General features: G+C 40.7%; 2 protein-coding genes across 2 annotated transcripts in view; both read right to left on the bottom strand.

Moving 5' to 3' along the window:
- bahd1 (bromo adjacent homology domain containing 1) overlaps nt 1-754 on the bottom strand; it is a 48,440-nt gene extending 47,686 nt beyond the window's left edge. Inside the window, exon 1 of the mRNA XM_052086197.1 lies at nt 413-754. The gene's annotated coding sequence lies outside the window, so the exon portion shown is untranslated. The remainder of the gene's footprint in view (nt 1-412) is intronic.
- A 6,479-nt stretch (nt 755-7,233) lies between these two features.
- On the bottom strand, nt 7,234-13,821 carry ivd (isovaleryl-CoA dehydrogenase). The gene is made up of 12 exons (XM_052086219.1): nt 13,540-13,821; nt 12,942-13,031; nt 12,783-12,834; nt 12,487-12,656; nt 12,309-12,402; nt 11,096-11,226; nt 10,901-10,997; nt 10,726-10,819; nt 10,548-10,629; nt 10,334-10,438; nt 9,919-9,991; nt 7,234-8,370 (listed from the first exon to the last, which is right to left on the bottom strand). The coding sequence occupies exons 1-12, from the start codon at nt 13,669-13,671 to the stop codon at nt 8,237-8,239; spliced, it is 1,254 nt and encodes a 417-aa protein (XP_051942179.1). The 5' UTR covers nt 13,672-13,821; the 3' UTR covers nt 7,234-8,236.
- Between the last annotated feature and the right edge of the window lie 205 nt (nt 13,822-14,026).

Genomic DNA, 14,026 nt, shown 5'->3' with positions numbered 1-14,026 from the left:
TCAAACGGGTCAAGATGAACCTTATAACACGAAGGTCAATTAACCAAAAGGTTCATCAAGTGTTTGCATCCAAAAAGAAAGTAAAACAGCATTGAGGCTCCGTTTAAAAACATTCTTAACAGCAAAACCCATCAGCTCTCGTCCTGAGCGGAGGCTCAAACTTGAGGCAAAGCTGCCAAACATACCCAACTAAGAGTGACATTTCCAACCCCGTGGACACTCACCCGAAGCACTTTGATGAAATAAACAAACAAGAGCGCACAAGGGATGCAACTAAAAGAAACATACTGTTTTGGAAGAAAAAAAAGTTGCTAGCTACACGGGTCGCTACATCGACGTGTAGCTCGGCGTACTACCCCAGGCTGCTCGCATCGTTTTCGGACACTTTGACGTTGACGGCTCGGTGTCTTACCTCTGAAGCAAAAGCTCTTCTTTGTGGAAAGAAAAGTCTTCCAGTAGGGACAAGGAGAGGAATGTGTCAGGTGTACGCTTCCCGTGCACGGCCGCTCATGTTCACTTAAAGCTCCTTTCAGGCAACTCCGAACGGCCAAAGCTCCGGTCGTTACACTTCCGACAGCTAATCCGAGTGGATGGCGCACACACACGGCGGCGGCGTGCGACTTAGAGTCGAGCAGTCACTGTGTGTCGTCTCCAGCGTGAAGAAAAAAAGAGAAAAAAGTACGGCTCACTTGTGCGTGTTTTTACATAACAGCATCATCCGCTTTTTATGTTGACGCATCACGAATAGAAAACATGGAGTTTCTTAAAGGGCCACACGGACGGACGACACCTTGCCCGGGCCATCATACATTCATTCACATGTACAGTATATACCTGTCAACTCATACGGTTTAGCCATAGTTCACACGGATTTTGTGGTGAATCTTGCGTATATGGCCGTATCACACAAATCATACGGATTCTGAAAATGTCCTTTTTCCCCCCCTAACAGGTAGTTCCGTTTGCTTTTGCCCAGAATGGCGCTAGTCTACTCGAATGCTTTCATTTCCAAAGTAATATGAATTGATGCTGTAACTTCGAGCCGATGGGCAGCATTTGGAGTCGGTGAAAAAAGTAACGCAGGAATACAACTCTGAACACAGTAATGCCACTAAGTAGATTGATGATTAGATATTAACCAGACATTGTATTATGGATATCTACAATAAATATTGAAAAATTCGTGTGTGGGGCGTTCTGCCGTTATTTTGACATATAAAATGCTTTGGTATGTTATAAGGATTTTTTGCTCTTTATAAGGATTTTTTTGGGGTAGTTTATGCAGGTTGCCGCTCCGAAAAGTTGACAGGCATGAGTATACTTAGATGTGTATAGTAATAGTGCACACTATTACTGTAGGGGCTATTCCATAACTGGACGATAATTTAGGCTCCAACCTTGTGTTAGCCGAATAGCACAGTCATTCACGATATCCATAAAAACTACCCACGGGCTTGCTATTTTGTATGCGGGGTTTATTTATTTATTTATTTTGCCCTGTAGATTCTCAATCATTCATGTCATGGTAATTAGCGAAGGTTGAATCAAGACTACTGGACATTTTCTTTGTTATTAATTTGTTGTGCTTTTTGCTCGTTTACCTCAAACGTTTAAATATGAAACCATGGTATACTTAAAAAATAGCCTAGGATTAGGTTGGCAGCGCGGTGGAAGGCTGTTTAGCACATCCACTTCACAGTGCAGAGAAGATTCCGGCTCCAGCTTTCCTGTGTGGAGTTTGCATGTTCTGCCAGTACCTGCGTGAGTTTTCTCCGGGTACTCCCACATTCCAAAAACATGCATGGCAGGTTAATGGAACACTCTAAATTGTCCCTAGGTGTGAATGTGACGGAGAATGGTTCTTTGTCTGTGTGCCCTGCAATTGACTGTCAACCAGTTCAGCGTGTACCCCGCCTGCTGCCCAAAGACAGCTGGGATGCAGCAGGCACACCCACAACACTTGTGAGGCGGAATAGAAAATGGATGAATGTTCAGCCAATGACATGTCATTTTCAACACTTTGTATTGGTCAATAATAATCAACTTGTAAAAATATCTGGACTGACCAAATGTATCATTTTTTGGGGAAAAAAATGAAATTACAATACAATACATGCTGATTTATATAGCGCTTTCACAACAGCAAAATACTAAACACAACACATAACAAAGCACGGACAGTCGTTTGGACAAAAGATCTTTCTACCTGATGCCAGCGGCATGTTTCTGCATTTCATGCATGCATTATTTGAAATTTAATTTGAGGCGGGCCTGCAATTGTGTCATGATCTGCACATGATAGCTTTACACAGCATTCACATCGTCATCTGCTTTCAAAGCATTGGTTCGGTTCTGCTGCATTGTCATGAAGGGTTCCACAAGTGTCCATGTGTTGTGAGCACAAAAGGCTCAAGATACTTTGCAGGGGAAAGATAAAGTCACTGAGGCAACAGTGCTCAATGAAAACACCTCATTTGGTACACTTGCACACTAATGATGTATCAAATATTTACAGATGTCCTAATTTCACATAATGTACGGTAAATGTAAACACATTTGATGGGGTGCAGTTCTAGAACGTCAGTAATTAAAACTTCTATGTGCAGAGTGACCATTGTCAAGGCAGAAGAACATTTTGACCACAATTCGACGATGTCACATGCAGTCAATGTCCATTGTGACGTACCAGGTACTGTATTATACAAAGCAGGATTGCAGAGACACAGTTGGTCACAATAGGTGCTCTTGTAAATGCAAGATGATGAACAGATCTACAGTCCACTATCTGCTTGCTATCTGGACAGCATGAGCAACAACAACAACCTATTAGCAAAAACAGACATGACAGTAAGGAACACCATCAAGTCAATTTGAATTCAAAAGCACTTCAAATCATTGTTGTCAAAATGCAATTGTGTAATGAATGGTTCGAGTGGTTGAAATGACAGCCATTGCTATTATCTTGTTGTCACGCCTATAACTATTGCTTGTGTATCCTTTGTTGAAACAAGCAATCGATAGATTATTTTGTCTCTGACAGTCAAAATGTTTCCCAATGACCTACTCAAGGAGGGCTTGATTGGAATTGTGTTTTTCAAGACTTGTCAGCAAATAGAGGTGCCTGCCCATTAAGGGTTAAGACACACTCACACTATCCAACTGCCCTGTGTCAACCGTCGAGACCTTCAAGTTCCTGGGAATCACAGTCTCCCAGGACATGAAGTGGGAAGTCAACACCATCTCCATCCTGAAAAGGGCCCGACAGCGGATGTACTTCCTGAGGCTGCTGAGGAAGCATGGCCTGCCACAGGAGGTGCTACGACAGTTCTACACGGCAGTCATCGAATCAATCCTGTGTTCTTCCATCACGGTTTGGTTTGGGGCCGCCACAAAAAAGGACAAAATCCGACTTCAACGGACAGTTAGGACGGCAGAAAAAATCGTTGGCACCGCCCTACCCACTCTTGAGGAATTGCACACTGCAAGAATCAAGACAAGGGCACGGAAAATCCTCCTGGATCCCCCGCACCCTGCCCACCACCTTTTTCAGCCACTCCCCTCAGGCAGACGCTACAGAACCATGCGCACCAAATCCAGTAGACACTTAAACAGCTTCGTCCCTCTAGCCATTAACTCCTTAAACAGTCACTGACATAGTCACTCTTCTTGCACCACAAAATGGTACTACAAAACTACTGGTTACTCTAAAATGGTTCAATGATTTTGTTGTTTACGATGATAATAGTGCAGCGTGTTATACCGGAGACAAATTCCTTGTGTGTTCTACATACCGGTACTTGGCCAATAAAGATGATTCTGATTCTGATTCTGAAAGTGTCAAACTTAAATTGGACAGCGATTTTAAATTGGACCAGAAAATTGTTTGCATTCTTAAATTTAAATCCGGTTTCTTTCATCTTCGGCAACTGGCTAAAGTAAAACCTCTACTTTCTCAAGCGCACTTTGAAACAGTAATTAATGCCTTTGTCACACCCTGGCTGGATTACTGTAATGCACTTTACTTTGGAGTAAGCCAATCCTCCATTAAGCGTCTTCAGTTGGTCCAGAATGCTGCTGCTCGCCACTTAACTGGTACCCGCAAGAGGGATCACATAACTCCTACTCTGGCATCCTTTCACTGGCTCCCTTATTAATTTGAGACTTCTTTTCAACATCCCATTAATTGTTTTCATATCTTTATATTGCCTCGCCCCACTTTAGCTCTCTGAGCTCCTGCGTCGCTATGTACCTACCCAGTGCCTCAGGTCTGCAGACGAAATATTATTAACGGTACCAAAAACTAAACAGAAGCTCAGAGGCGATCGAGCCTTTCCCGTTGCCGGTCCCTCTCTTTGGAATGACCTCCCACTGAACGTTAGTGAAGCCCCCTCACTGTTCATTTTTAAAACTGGTCTTAAAACTCATTTGTATTTTTGGGCTTTAAATCTGCATAAGACTTGATTTTTTTTGTGTTTTCTACTGTCTTTGTTATTATTGTTTTATCGTTTGATGTTGTGTGAATTATTTTTGCTCCATGCACACCACTTTGTATACAGCCGTGGTTGTTATAAAAGGCTCTATAAATACAGTTGAGTTGAGAAGTAATGTTTTTTATGTACCGGTAAGCCAATTTGATTTTCGACAAATTGTGACGCCACAAAAAGGCTCATTTCAATAACATTTTCAGGATAACCTTTCCTTGGACACGACTAGTATTTTGGAAACAGGTTTGCATTATGACCAGTGGCTGATAAAGAGCTCACTGGCTTTTAACATACCATTCAAGGGGCACTTATAAATAAATATATGGTATAATTTTGTATAAAAAATTATTGCATGTGGTTGTTTAAAATATCACATTAGGTCAAGTTATCATCGTACTATGGAAGAGGAGTGAGACAGATAACCATCAAATGACTCAAATATATCTTCAGCTAAAATTTGATGTGACCAAGTAGTGCGGCATACCATGAGAATAAAGTCAGAATTATGAGATAAAAGTGAGAATCTTGCCAACCTTGTTTTTTTCCCCTTCATTGGCCTTAATCCTCTTCCGTAGTCTCACTGCCTCATATCACTTCAATAGCGAATTTACATGTACTTCAGCACAAATGTTTGAGTCATAATAAAGTCAATGCTGAAGCTCCTTGAAAAGAAAAGAGCCAAAAGAAATTTGATTATTGGCTCCACTGGCTTCATTCATCTGGAAAATCTTTGAAATTCTTCAGTGGAGGAAAAGCCAAACAACTTTTTCTTGAGTGTTGATCCATGAAATCCCATCATTGTCATTTTCGTAATGCCTTAAGCAGATAAATCTGCTCTTTCGTTTAGCCCGGTCCAAAAGGGGGCTGGAAAAACCGAATTGATGTAATGGTAAATAACACTTACTTAGGTACTGATTTCATTGGTCACATCTCAAGTTTTTACATAGGCCACCTCTATTCGTCAAACATGTCACTCCTGTAATATGTTTAGACTCATTTCATTAATGGGATAAGTAAAACAATGATCGATCTATACCTGCATGACTGGCCAGGGCCAAAAACATAATTCATTTCATTGAGAAACTTAACTATTATTTTTCACTAAAATCCCATTTCCCTGAGGATGTAAAAGCTTTGTGCTTCTTTTCATGAAGGAAAAATCATTTTAAAATAGATCTGTGAACATAGTTCAAGCTTCTTTCAGCAGTGCATTCAGTTCACAGTCAAAAAAATGGGGAGAGGAAAACCATTTTCAGTCTTCAGTTATTATTTTGGGAATTGGAGAAAGGTACTGCCTCACCCTAACAGGTGGTGGTCATGTGACATGTCAGTTTCCCCTCCTGTCATATTTACAAGCTGTCAGGCAAAGCAGGAAAAAAGCACAAGTGTAGTTACATTATTCATGGCCACATTCCATTTTGGGTGCAAGCTACATTAGCTTCATGGCTTTCACCAGCACTTAATGGAATGGAGCCCTTGTTAATGTGACTGGGGGGGGGGGGGGGACATCAAATTGGAAGGGGTTTTATGCTATGCAGCACCAGAGTGTCGTGGTGGAAAAACAAATTGGGCCACAAAATATAGAAATGAGCCCCCCCCCCCCCCCCAAACTAGAGCATTAATATCATATTGGATAATGCACACAACATATACTTGGTGGACACAAGTTATTAACATTATTAAAATTTGCATTTTGTACACATTTAATATTGAAAATACCTTGAATGTGCCAGAATTTAACAATTTTCTCAATTTCGTGTCCGTGATAATGCATAGTAATAAGTAAGTGAACGGGTAATTTTGAAGATTTAAGAGGATTTTACTGAGGAATAATCTCGCGCCACCGTACCTCTCTGAGCTCATCCGCCCCTACACACCTGCCCGGCGCCTCAGGTCTGTGGACCAGACTTTGTTAGAAGTACCAAGAACTAAACTGAGACTCAGAGGGGATCGAGCCTTTTCTGTTGCTGGTCCCTCTCTCTGGAATGACCTCCCACTGAACATTCGGCAAGCCTCCTCGGTGCCCATCTTCAAAACGCGCCTCAAAACTCACTTGTATTCTTTGGCATTCGACTCAGCATGACTTAGATTTGTTCTTGATTTTACTGTTTGGTGCTTTCTACCGCCTTTTATTACCGATTTGTCTTACTGTTTATCGTGCATGTTAAATTGCTCCATGTACAGCACTTTGTATGCAGCGATGGCTGTTTGAAAGTGCTCTATAAATACTGTTGACTTGATTTGAGGAACCTTGGTTCCTTGATGCTGTTGACCTCCAAGGTTATTCATATGTTCCAGGCTAGAATTAACGCAATTATAAACCCATTTCTAACTGAGCAATGTGTTTTAATATTGCAACATTTACATAACATTTTAACATTCTTAACTGTCATACAACACAGAGAAGCTAACTGCAGTAAAGTACAACTAAAATAAATAGAAATACTTATCCTGAAAAACGCATTATGGAGAGGGAACAGGAAAGTGTTTGCAGACTGATTTTGTAAGCATTTAATAGGTATTATATACATAATGTATGCTTTGTAAAATGAATGTATGGATTTGGTACTTAATGAATGAATTGTATTGGTCATACTGCACTATGGCTTCACTTTTCCTCTTTGCCATCACATAAAAATCCAACAAAAGAAAAAACAAAACCTATATTTTGAGCTAACATCTCACGTGACATCATGCATGATGTCCCTCTGAATTTTTACCCTTTTGTTTTTTTGTTGTATCACTTCACTGGCATTCCGCTGCTTTTTATTGTGCCTTTATTATACTATAATTACACTCATGCATAGTTACTTTTTACACCACTGAATATTTTGTTGCATCCATAATTACACCATACTACTGTTTGTCATGGGTCAGCAGCACATAATAACTAACACGCGTGGAAAATGTTTTTTACTGCACACAAAATTGTTCACACATCATATAAATCAACACATTCAAATCCAAGAGCATTGGAGAGAAGACAAAACATTTGAAAGAGCCTGATCACGACAATGCAAGATTAAAATAATTTTACCTCTTTTAAAACATGACCTCAAGATTGTTTACTAACAAAAGAAGCTCAATGAGCACTTTGAGTGTGCGCTGAATTGTTTTATCAACGGTGCCCAATCATGATCATGGTTATGATAGCAACGGAAACCTGGAAAGCTGGACAAAAGTCAATATCTAAAATGAGGTTTGATTTCAGAGTCAGGACTTGGCACCAAGTGCCCTAGAATGAGACAAAAAGCTCAATCAGACCCATACGTATACTCGATAATCACCTGTGTGCCATTTCACTCTCACGGTACTGTAACAGGAAGAATTTAAATTTATAAACCGTAAAAGGACAACATGATTCATTTGACACATTATTGCCATCCACCGAGCAGAGGTAGTGAACATCCTGGAAATATGCGTGTTTGCTAAATCTGGTTCGTTTAGCCGGGGGGTTCTGGAATTGAAATGAAGCCAGACATTCACGTCAAGTGAAAAAGACTTTCAAATGCTAATAAAATTTTAATTACACAAATGATTTGTTGTAACAGCTCACAACTCTATGACTGGTATTTGAGTCAATCAAGTTATTGCTTGATATGAGAAAAATAGAACAAGAACAGAGACACCCAAACATAATGTAGGTCAGCGGCAGTCAAGGCCTTGGGGGTGTGAAGAAGTGTTTCTGGTGGACAAAAATTGCACTTTTGCTCACTCCGTCGAGCGATTCTCTCCTTTTTTTTATCTCCCTCTCACTTGAACATGGCATTGAAGGATCGTCCGATAATAAGGCGGCGGATTTCACTCGTGCCAGCGCCAATTTCATACAGCTTTGCGTCCCGCAGGTAACGTCCCATGGGGTAGTCGTTGATGTAGCCGTTACCACCTGCCGATAAAACAGTGATGCTGATGCAGCTGAAAAATGTGGCCTTGCTCCATGGCAGGGTAGCAATTGAATGAACCGGTGTGTAATAACAGAGCCACAGATGGAGTATTTCTCACATTGGCAAACAAAGTTTATTTGATCATTGCATTGCCTGCATTAGCTTGTTTGTTAGTTAGCTTGCTACTGCACAGTACTCGCCTGACCCAGATCACCTCAGTTTGGAGCAGTCTGTTTTACGCTTCAAAATGCATTCTGGGTCACCGTTGTAAAGAAGGTTTGGCATTTTTTAATTTTTTTGTTTGCGCCCTCCCTGACTCCAAACCTTCCCCCAACTATTTAGGAGGGAAAGGAGTCAAGCCCTGCCACAAATAAAATCCGCCAAAAAACGACATCCAACCAAAAAGTATTATCATGACCTATAAATGACACAAGGTGGCAGCAAAGCAAAGCTATAGCCTGACTAAATGAAATTTCTCCTCTCAATTCAACATAGCTGCTTGTCACCAAACAACTATTTATTTGTTGCAATTTGCTTTGGCCTGAGAACACAAAAACAGCAAAAAGGTGTGTTTCTTAACCAAAAACAGACGACGGGTTACGTCCCCAAAATCTGCAAACAGGCAAATGCCGAAATATGCCTGTTTCATTGTGTGAACTGCCATAGCTCCTAAGATCAGATGTTCTCCGAGTAGCATGGTAGTCAACTTCAAAATACACTCGGCAGGAACATATGAAAACCAAGCCACATTGAACGCATCATGGGGCCTATCGAGCTGATTTTGGTTAAAAAGATAGTGTTCACCCTCGACTGGTGTCCAGCAAATCAAATAATTGATCAATAATTATAAAAATACTAGAATGTTTACAATTTTGTATAACACGTGTATTACATTTCAATGTCTTGGTTAAAAACTGCCCGACACCAACTTTTGTCTCCCGTGTGCTTTGTTTTGATTTGTATGGCAGCCTGTGAGAGAGCAAACAAATTAGGTCTGAATTTATTGCACCCTCTGTTGGTTGTGCCAACTACTAAACTCTATGATGAGTCTTCTGCGACAAAATAAAAAACACAAAATCTCGTTGATATGAAGGTTAAATCAATTAAATTCACCATGAAAAGATTAAAAGATCAGGTACAACTCTTGCTTACAAGCGGCTGAAGCTGTGAACGTACATGGCATTATGTGTAGGGTTGTCAGCGCTCGGCACGCTGCCTTAAATGTCACAACGTACTAGTAGCACACAAAGTGCAGGAATATCGTTTAAGTTGTTGTGAATCCTTGGCCTCTCTTCCATTTATTTATTTAACAATTGATAAAATTGTCAGCGGTGAAATGTCACATTAATTCTTCACCCAGCTCTTGTGTTTTGTGTGAAGAAAAACACCTCCCTCTCCTCCAGTTTAAGTTTGTCATACATTCATATGCAAAATATTTGTAAAACATTTCATTTGAGTAACCCCTTCGTAGTCGGTCACAATTCACACACTCCACAAATACAGAATGATTCCTTGATTGTTAATGAAAAAGCGGAGGTCTTGTGACTCACCCAAACATTGAATGCCATCTAGCGCGACCTTGGTGGCATTCTCAGCGCAGTACAGAATGACTCCGGCACAGTCCTGCCGTGGCAACACAAAGCAACAATCATTGTCACTTCTGCTTCAGATTACTCACATGGGCATAATTACAGGAAAATGACTTCAGGAGGTCGAAACAGGTTGCCAAAAATGCTTGCAATATGTCAATGTTATTTATCAAATATTGACAAATGTCGCTTTCAGGGGGCACATAAAATGATGGAGCAGGCTGCGTTTGGCCTTCATGTAAACAGTAATTCACCAGTTTGTATATTTGTAGTTTGCATTGGTGTAAAACTCTCGATTCCATTACTTTATGCAGGCCTACTGAATATTGTAGATGACGAGTGTACAAACGTTTCAAAATAATTATGAGAGGCTGACCATGGCACTGAAGTGTCCTTTGTCACAGGCCCGGGCGACGTTGTACAAATATTGCCGAGAGGAGCTCAACCTGGTGTACATGTCAGCCATCTTGCCTTGCATCAGCTGTTGGGAGAGAGTATAGGGTTGATTTCACTCAAAGACAGATTCAAACAAATTACGTGATGAACTGAAGTGATTTCTTCCTTCCAGATAAAGACAAAAATGCATCAACCTGGAAGTGTCCAATCTTCTCTCCAAAAGCTTCTCTGACGTGTAGGTAGGGAACTGCAGAGTCCAAAACGGACTGCATGATGCTGAACGGAAGTAATTGTGTGAAATGCACGTAGATTTCATCGATATTTCAATGCACAGCATCAAATCCTTTTAGCTTTAACCAATCAAGTACCGACCCAACAGGTCCAGCTGCAAGTACCAGCCTCTCCAGATCCAGACCACTCATCATCACGTAAACTCCTTTGTTCAATGGCCCCAGGATGTTCTTCTCTAAAAAAAACAACATGCATGATTAAAAAAACAGAATCTTTGTTCTCTCTCCTCTCCAGTATATGCTTCTTGGATGCACACCTGGGACTTTGCAGTCCTCAAAGATCAGCTCACAAGTGTTGGACCCTCTCATGCCCAGTTTGTCCAGCTTTTGTGCCGTGGAGAAACCTGGCATCCCCTTACAGGACAGGACCACATGGAAGTGTAAGGATCACCACAGCATCGGTGATTGAATCAAAAATACTGGTTGCACTTAATAAACGTGGCCTGACTCACCTTCTCAACAATGAAAGCAGTGATGCCTCTCTGGTAGGCCTCTGGGTCTGTCTTGGCGTATACAATGAGGACGTCGGCGTCTGGTCCGTTTGTGATCCAAAACTTGTTACCGTTCAGAATATAGTAGTCATCTGAGGTACAATACATTTCAGAGATAAGCAGTTGTCATACAATGCATTGAAAAGTGCGCCAGTGTGGTTGTCCTTTCCCACAGGGGATGGTTTCACAATAAAAAAGTGTTCGGTAAAAAAATTATCGGGAAAACAATCGTTATTAACTAGATTTCCCCAATTCAGAAGAAATTTCCGTAACAGATAGTGTAGATGGATATAGTCCACCAAAAAAAAGTGACATTGCGGGCCTTGATATAGCACACAAACTTAAGTGGAATTTCGAACATCAAGTAGTCGAAGTCGCACAATTAAAAGCAGTTCCAAACAATTTCAACTTCAACTTCAAGTTGCACTGCCGTCATGTATGACAAAAGATATCTGCATTTTAACAAGCATGACAATGGTTCATTCTTGGTATGGGTGGCATATTTTTTATTTTTTTGGGCAACACAAGCCCTCGCATAAACCGCCAAAAGAACTAACTGCAGCAAGTATTAGAAGGACGAACTCTTGATGTTTGGGTTTTCTTTGGGATTTTTTGGTACAGCATTTGAATGTACGGCAGAGGGTTGTCAAATAAAAAGACTTACTTTTAAAGCAGCTCACTTTGTTTTTATGTGATTCACTTATTTCTATGTACACTCCATGAATGAGAATGTTAAAAAGTGAGGAAGTGTGTTGAATTTAGGAGTACAGTTGTGCACTACAAAGATATAAATCGTCAATGTAAACTGTTTATTATATCAGTTAATTCTATATTGTTTATATCGTACATAACTGTTTTGGTTAATGGACAATGTGAATATACCTTAATCAATATCAAAATGACAAAAAGACGCTTGCACCAGATTTAGCAGAGAAGATAATTTCAATTTTATAAAATCTGTAGTCTATCTATCGTTACATTTCCCCCATCGCTACTGACGGAACGCTGTCATTTGTTTCACTGCACTAAGTAATTTGCTTTGGCCAATTGGGATTTCTTTTTTTCCCATTCAAAGCTCAGCACAATGAGCCAACAGTTTTATGATGAAAACGTTTGCAGTAGAAAATTTGAGTTTCCTTTGAAATGTCAAAGATTCGACCCTGAACAAATTTACCTTGCTTCTTCGCCTTGAGTTTCATGGACACGACATCAGAGCCAGCGTTCGGCTCACTCATGGCTAAAGCGCCTACATGCTCTCCTGTCAGTAACTGCAAATGAACCGCAAATTTCAGATGAACATTAACTTTCTTTTGTGAGGCCATTCTTTAACCGGTGTGCACCCGTGTACGAACCTTTGGCATGTACTTCTCTTTCTGCTTCTCGGTGGCGTGGCGCACCATCTGATTGACGCACAGGTTGGAGTGAGCGCCGTAGCTGAGAGCTATGGCCGCGGACACGCGAGAGACTTCCTCCATAACAATGACATGATCTAGGTAGCCCAATCCAGTGCCTCCGTATTCCACTGGAATACACAGAGAGAAAAAAAGTCACTAAAGAATAAATATAAACAAAAAAACCCCCAATGAAGTTCCCTTTATGGTCAATTTGATAAAAACTATTAAAAGAAGTTGAATAATTATTGATGAACCTGGTGCAGTTATCCCTAGCAGCCCCATCTCTCCCATGTCTTTCCAGAATTCCTGGCAACAGAACACAATAAACTAATTGCAGCGTGCCAACAAGTTGCGTTGAAGTGCTCAGTATCATTGCTATAATATTCATACACTCTAAAAGCACTGAAACTCACCCGCATTCCAGCAAACTCATTCTTCTTGTCTATCTCGTCGGCTTGGGGTGCAAGTTTTTCAGCACAGAATTTACGAACACTTTGCCTGAGCTGTGCAAGACAAAGGGAAAAAAACACAGACTTGTGACAATTTGGCAAAAATGATTAAGAAACCAAATTTTCTCATTTTGTCCCTTTATTTCAACAGCAGAGGACCGCACAAGGTGGTATGGTGTCAAATTAACAATGTGTTTCCAGATTTTTCAAATTTACATTAGGTTAAGTGCACACATGCATCCTACAAGACAATAGTGTATAAAACAAAAAAAACCCAAAATAAGACTTTCAGAGATAACACTGGTCAATATTTTTTAAGCAGAGATGCAAATAAACTAAATACAATAAATAAATACAATATATAAATACAAATTAGCAACAGCGTTGTGCTCTGTCGGCTATTTCCAAAGTATGGAATGTTACTGTAGTTAGCTGTTATGTAATCTTGTCACGCGGACCGTCTCCTATTGCCAATATGACAAGACGCAAAATGTGAAAAGTAGCCAATTCTCTGCAGCAAAATTGCGCATTTGGTGGCGCTACCTTAACCCGTGTGGCTAACCTGGATCTGCTCGTCGGTCAGCCCATTCACCACATCGTCCACGGGGATGGCAGCTCCAGCGCATCCTCGCCTCGACAAGAAGGGCACCAACAGCTTCGAACCGAGGCGGAGAGATTTTCTGACCGCAAACATGGCGTTGCCCTTCAATGTGTGAACGGATGGAGAGGATTACACGCGAGCACCCACGAAGAGAACTCGATAGAAGCGTTCTATTGCCGGAACACCGAAGGTCTTACTTTTGCAACAGTAGGGCAGTCAAACCTCCGTTGACGTAGCTTTTCTTCTACGGTGAGTAAAGAAGCGTGGCTAAATGTGAGATCATATATTATTGCCATCTATAGGATGGCGTGGGTATATGTCGAAATTGTTTATTAACAAAACAATACTGTACAGTAGTACATTGAATCTTGGATTGTTACTAATATCCGTAATAATGGCATGACTATATTATCAAAATAGGAATAATAATACCTCATATTGGGCACAA

Source organism: Hippocampus zosterae, chromosome 14, assembly GCF_025434085.1.
Source record: "Hippocampus zosterae strain Florida chromosome 14, ASM2543408v3, whole genome shotgun sequence".
NCBI lineage: Eukaryota > Metazoa > Chordata > Actinopteri > Syngnathiformes > Syngnathidae > Hippocampus > Hippocampus zosterae.
Note: the sequence above shows the minus strand (reverse complement) of the source record. Positions and strands in the feature narration are given on the sequence as shown.

What these genes read in the sequence shown, in the direction of transcription:
- ivd (XM_052086219.1), bottom strand. Translation starts at nt 13,671, where the DNA reads ATGTTTGCGGTCAGAAAATCTCTCCGCCTCGGTTCGAAGCTGTTGGTG. An exon ending in ATGAGTTTGCTGGAATGCGG is followed by an intron (nt 12,835 to 12,941) that starts GTGAGTTTCAGT and finishes TTCTGTTGCCAG; the next exon opens with GAATTCTGGAAAGACATGGG. An exon ending in CTGCTTTCATTGTTGAGAAG is followed by an intron (nt 10,998 to 11,095) that starts GTGAGTCAGGCC and finishes CTGTCCTGTAAG; the next exon opens with GGGATGCCAGGTTTCTCCAC.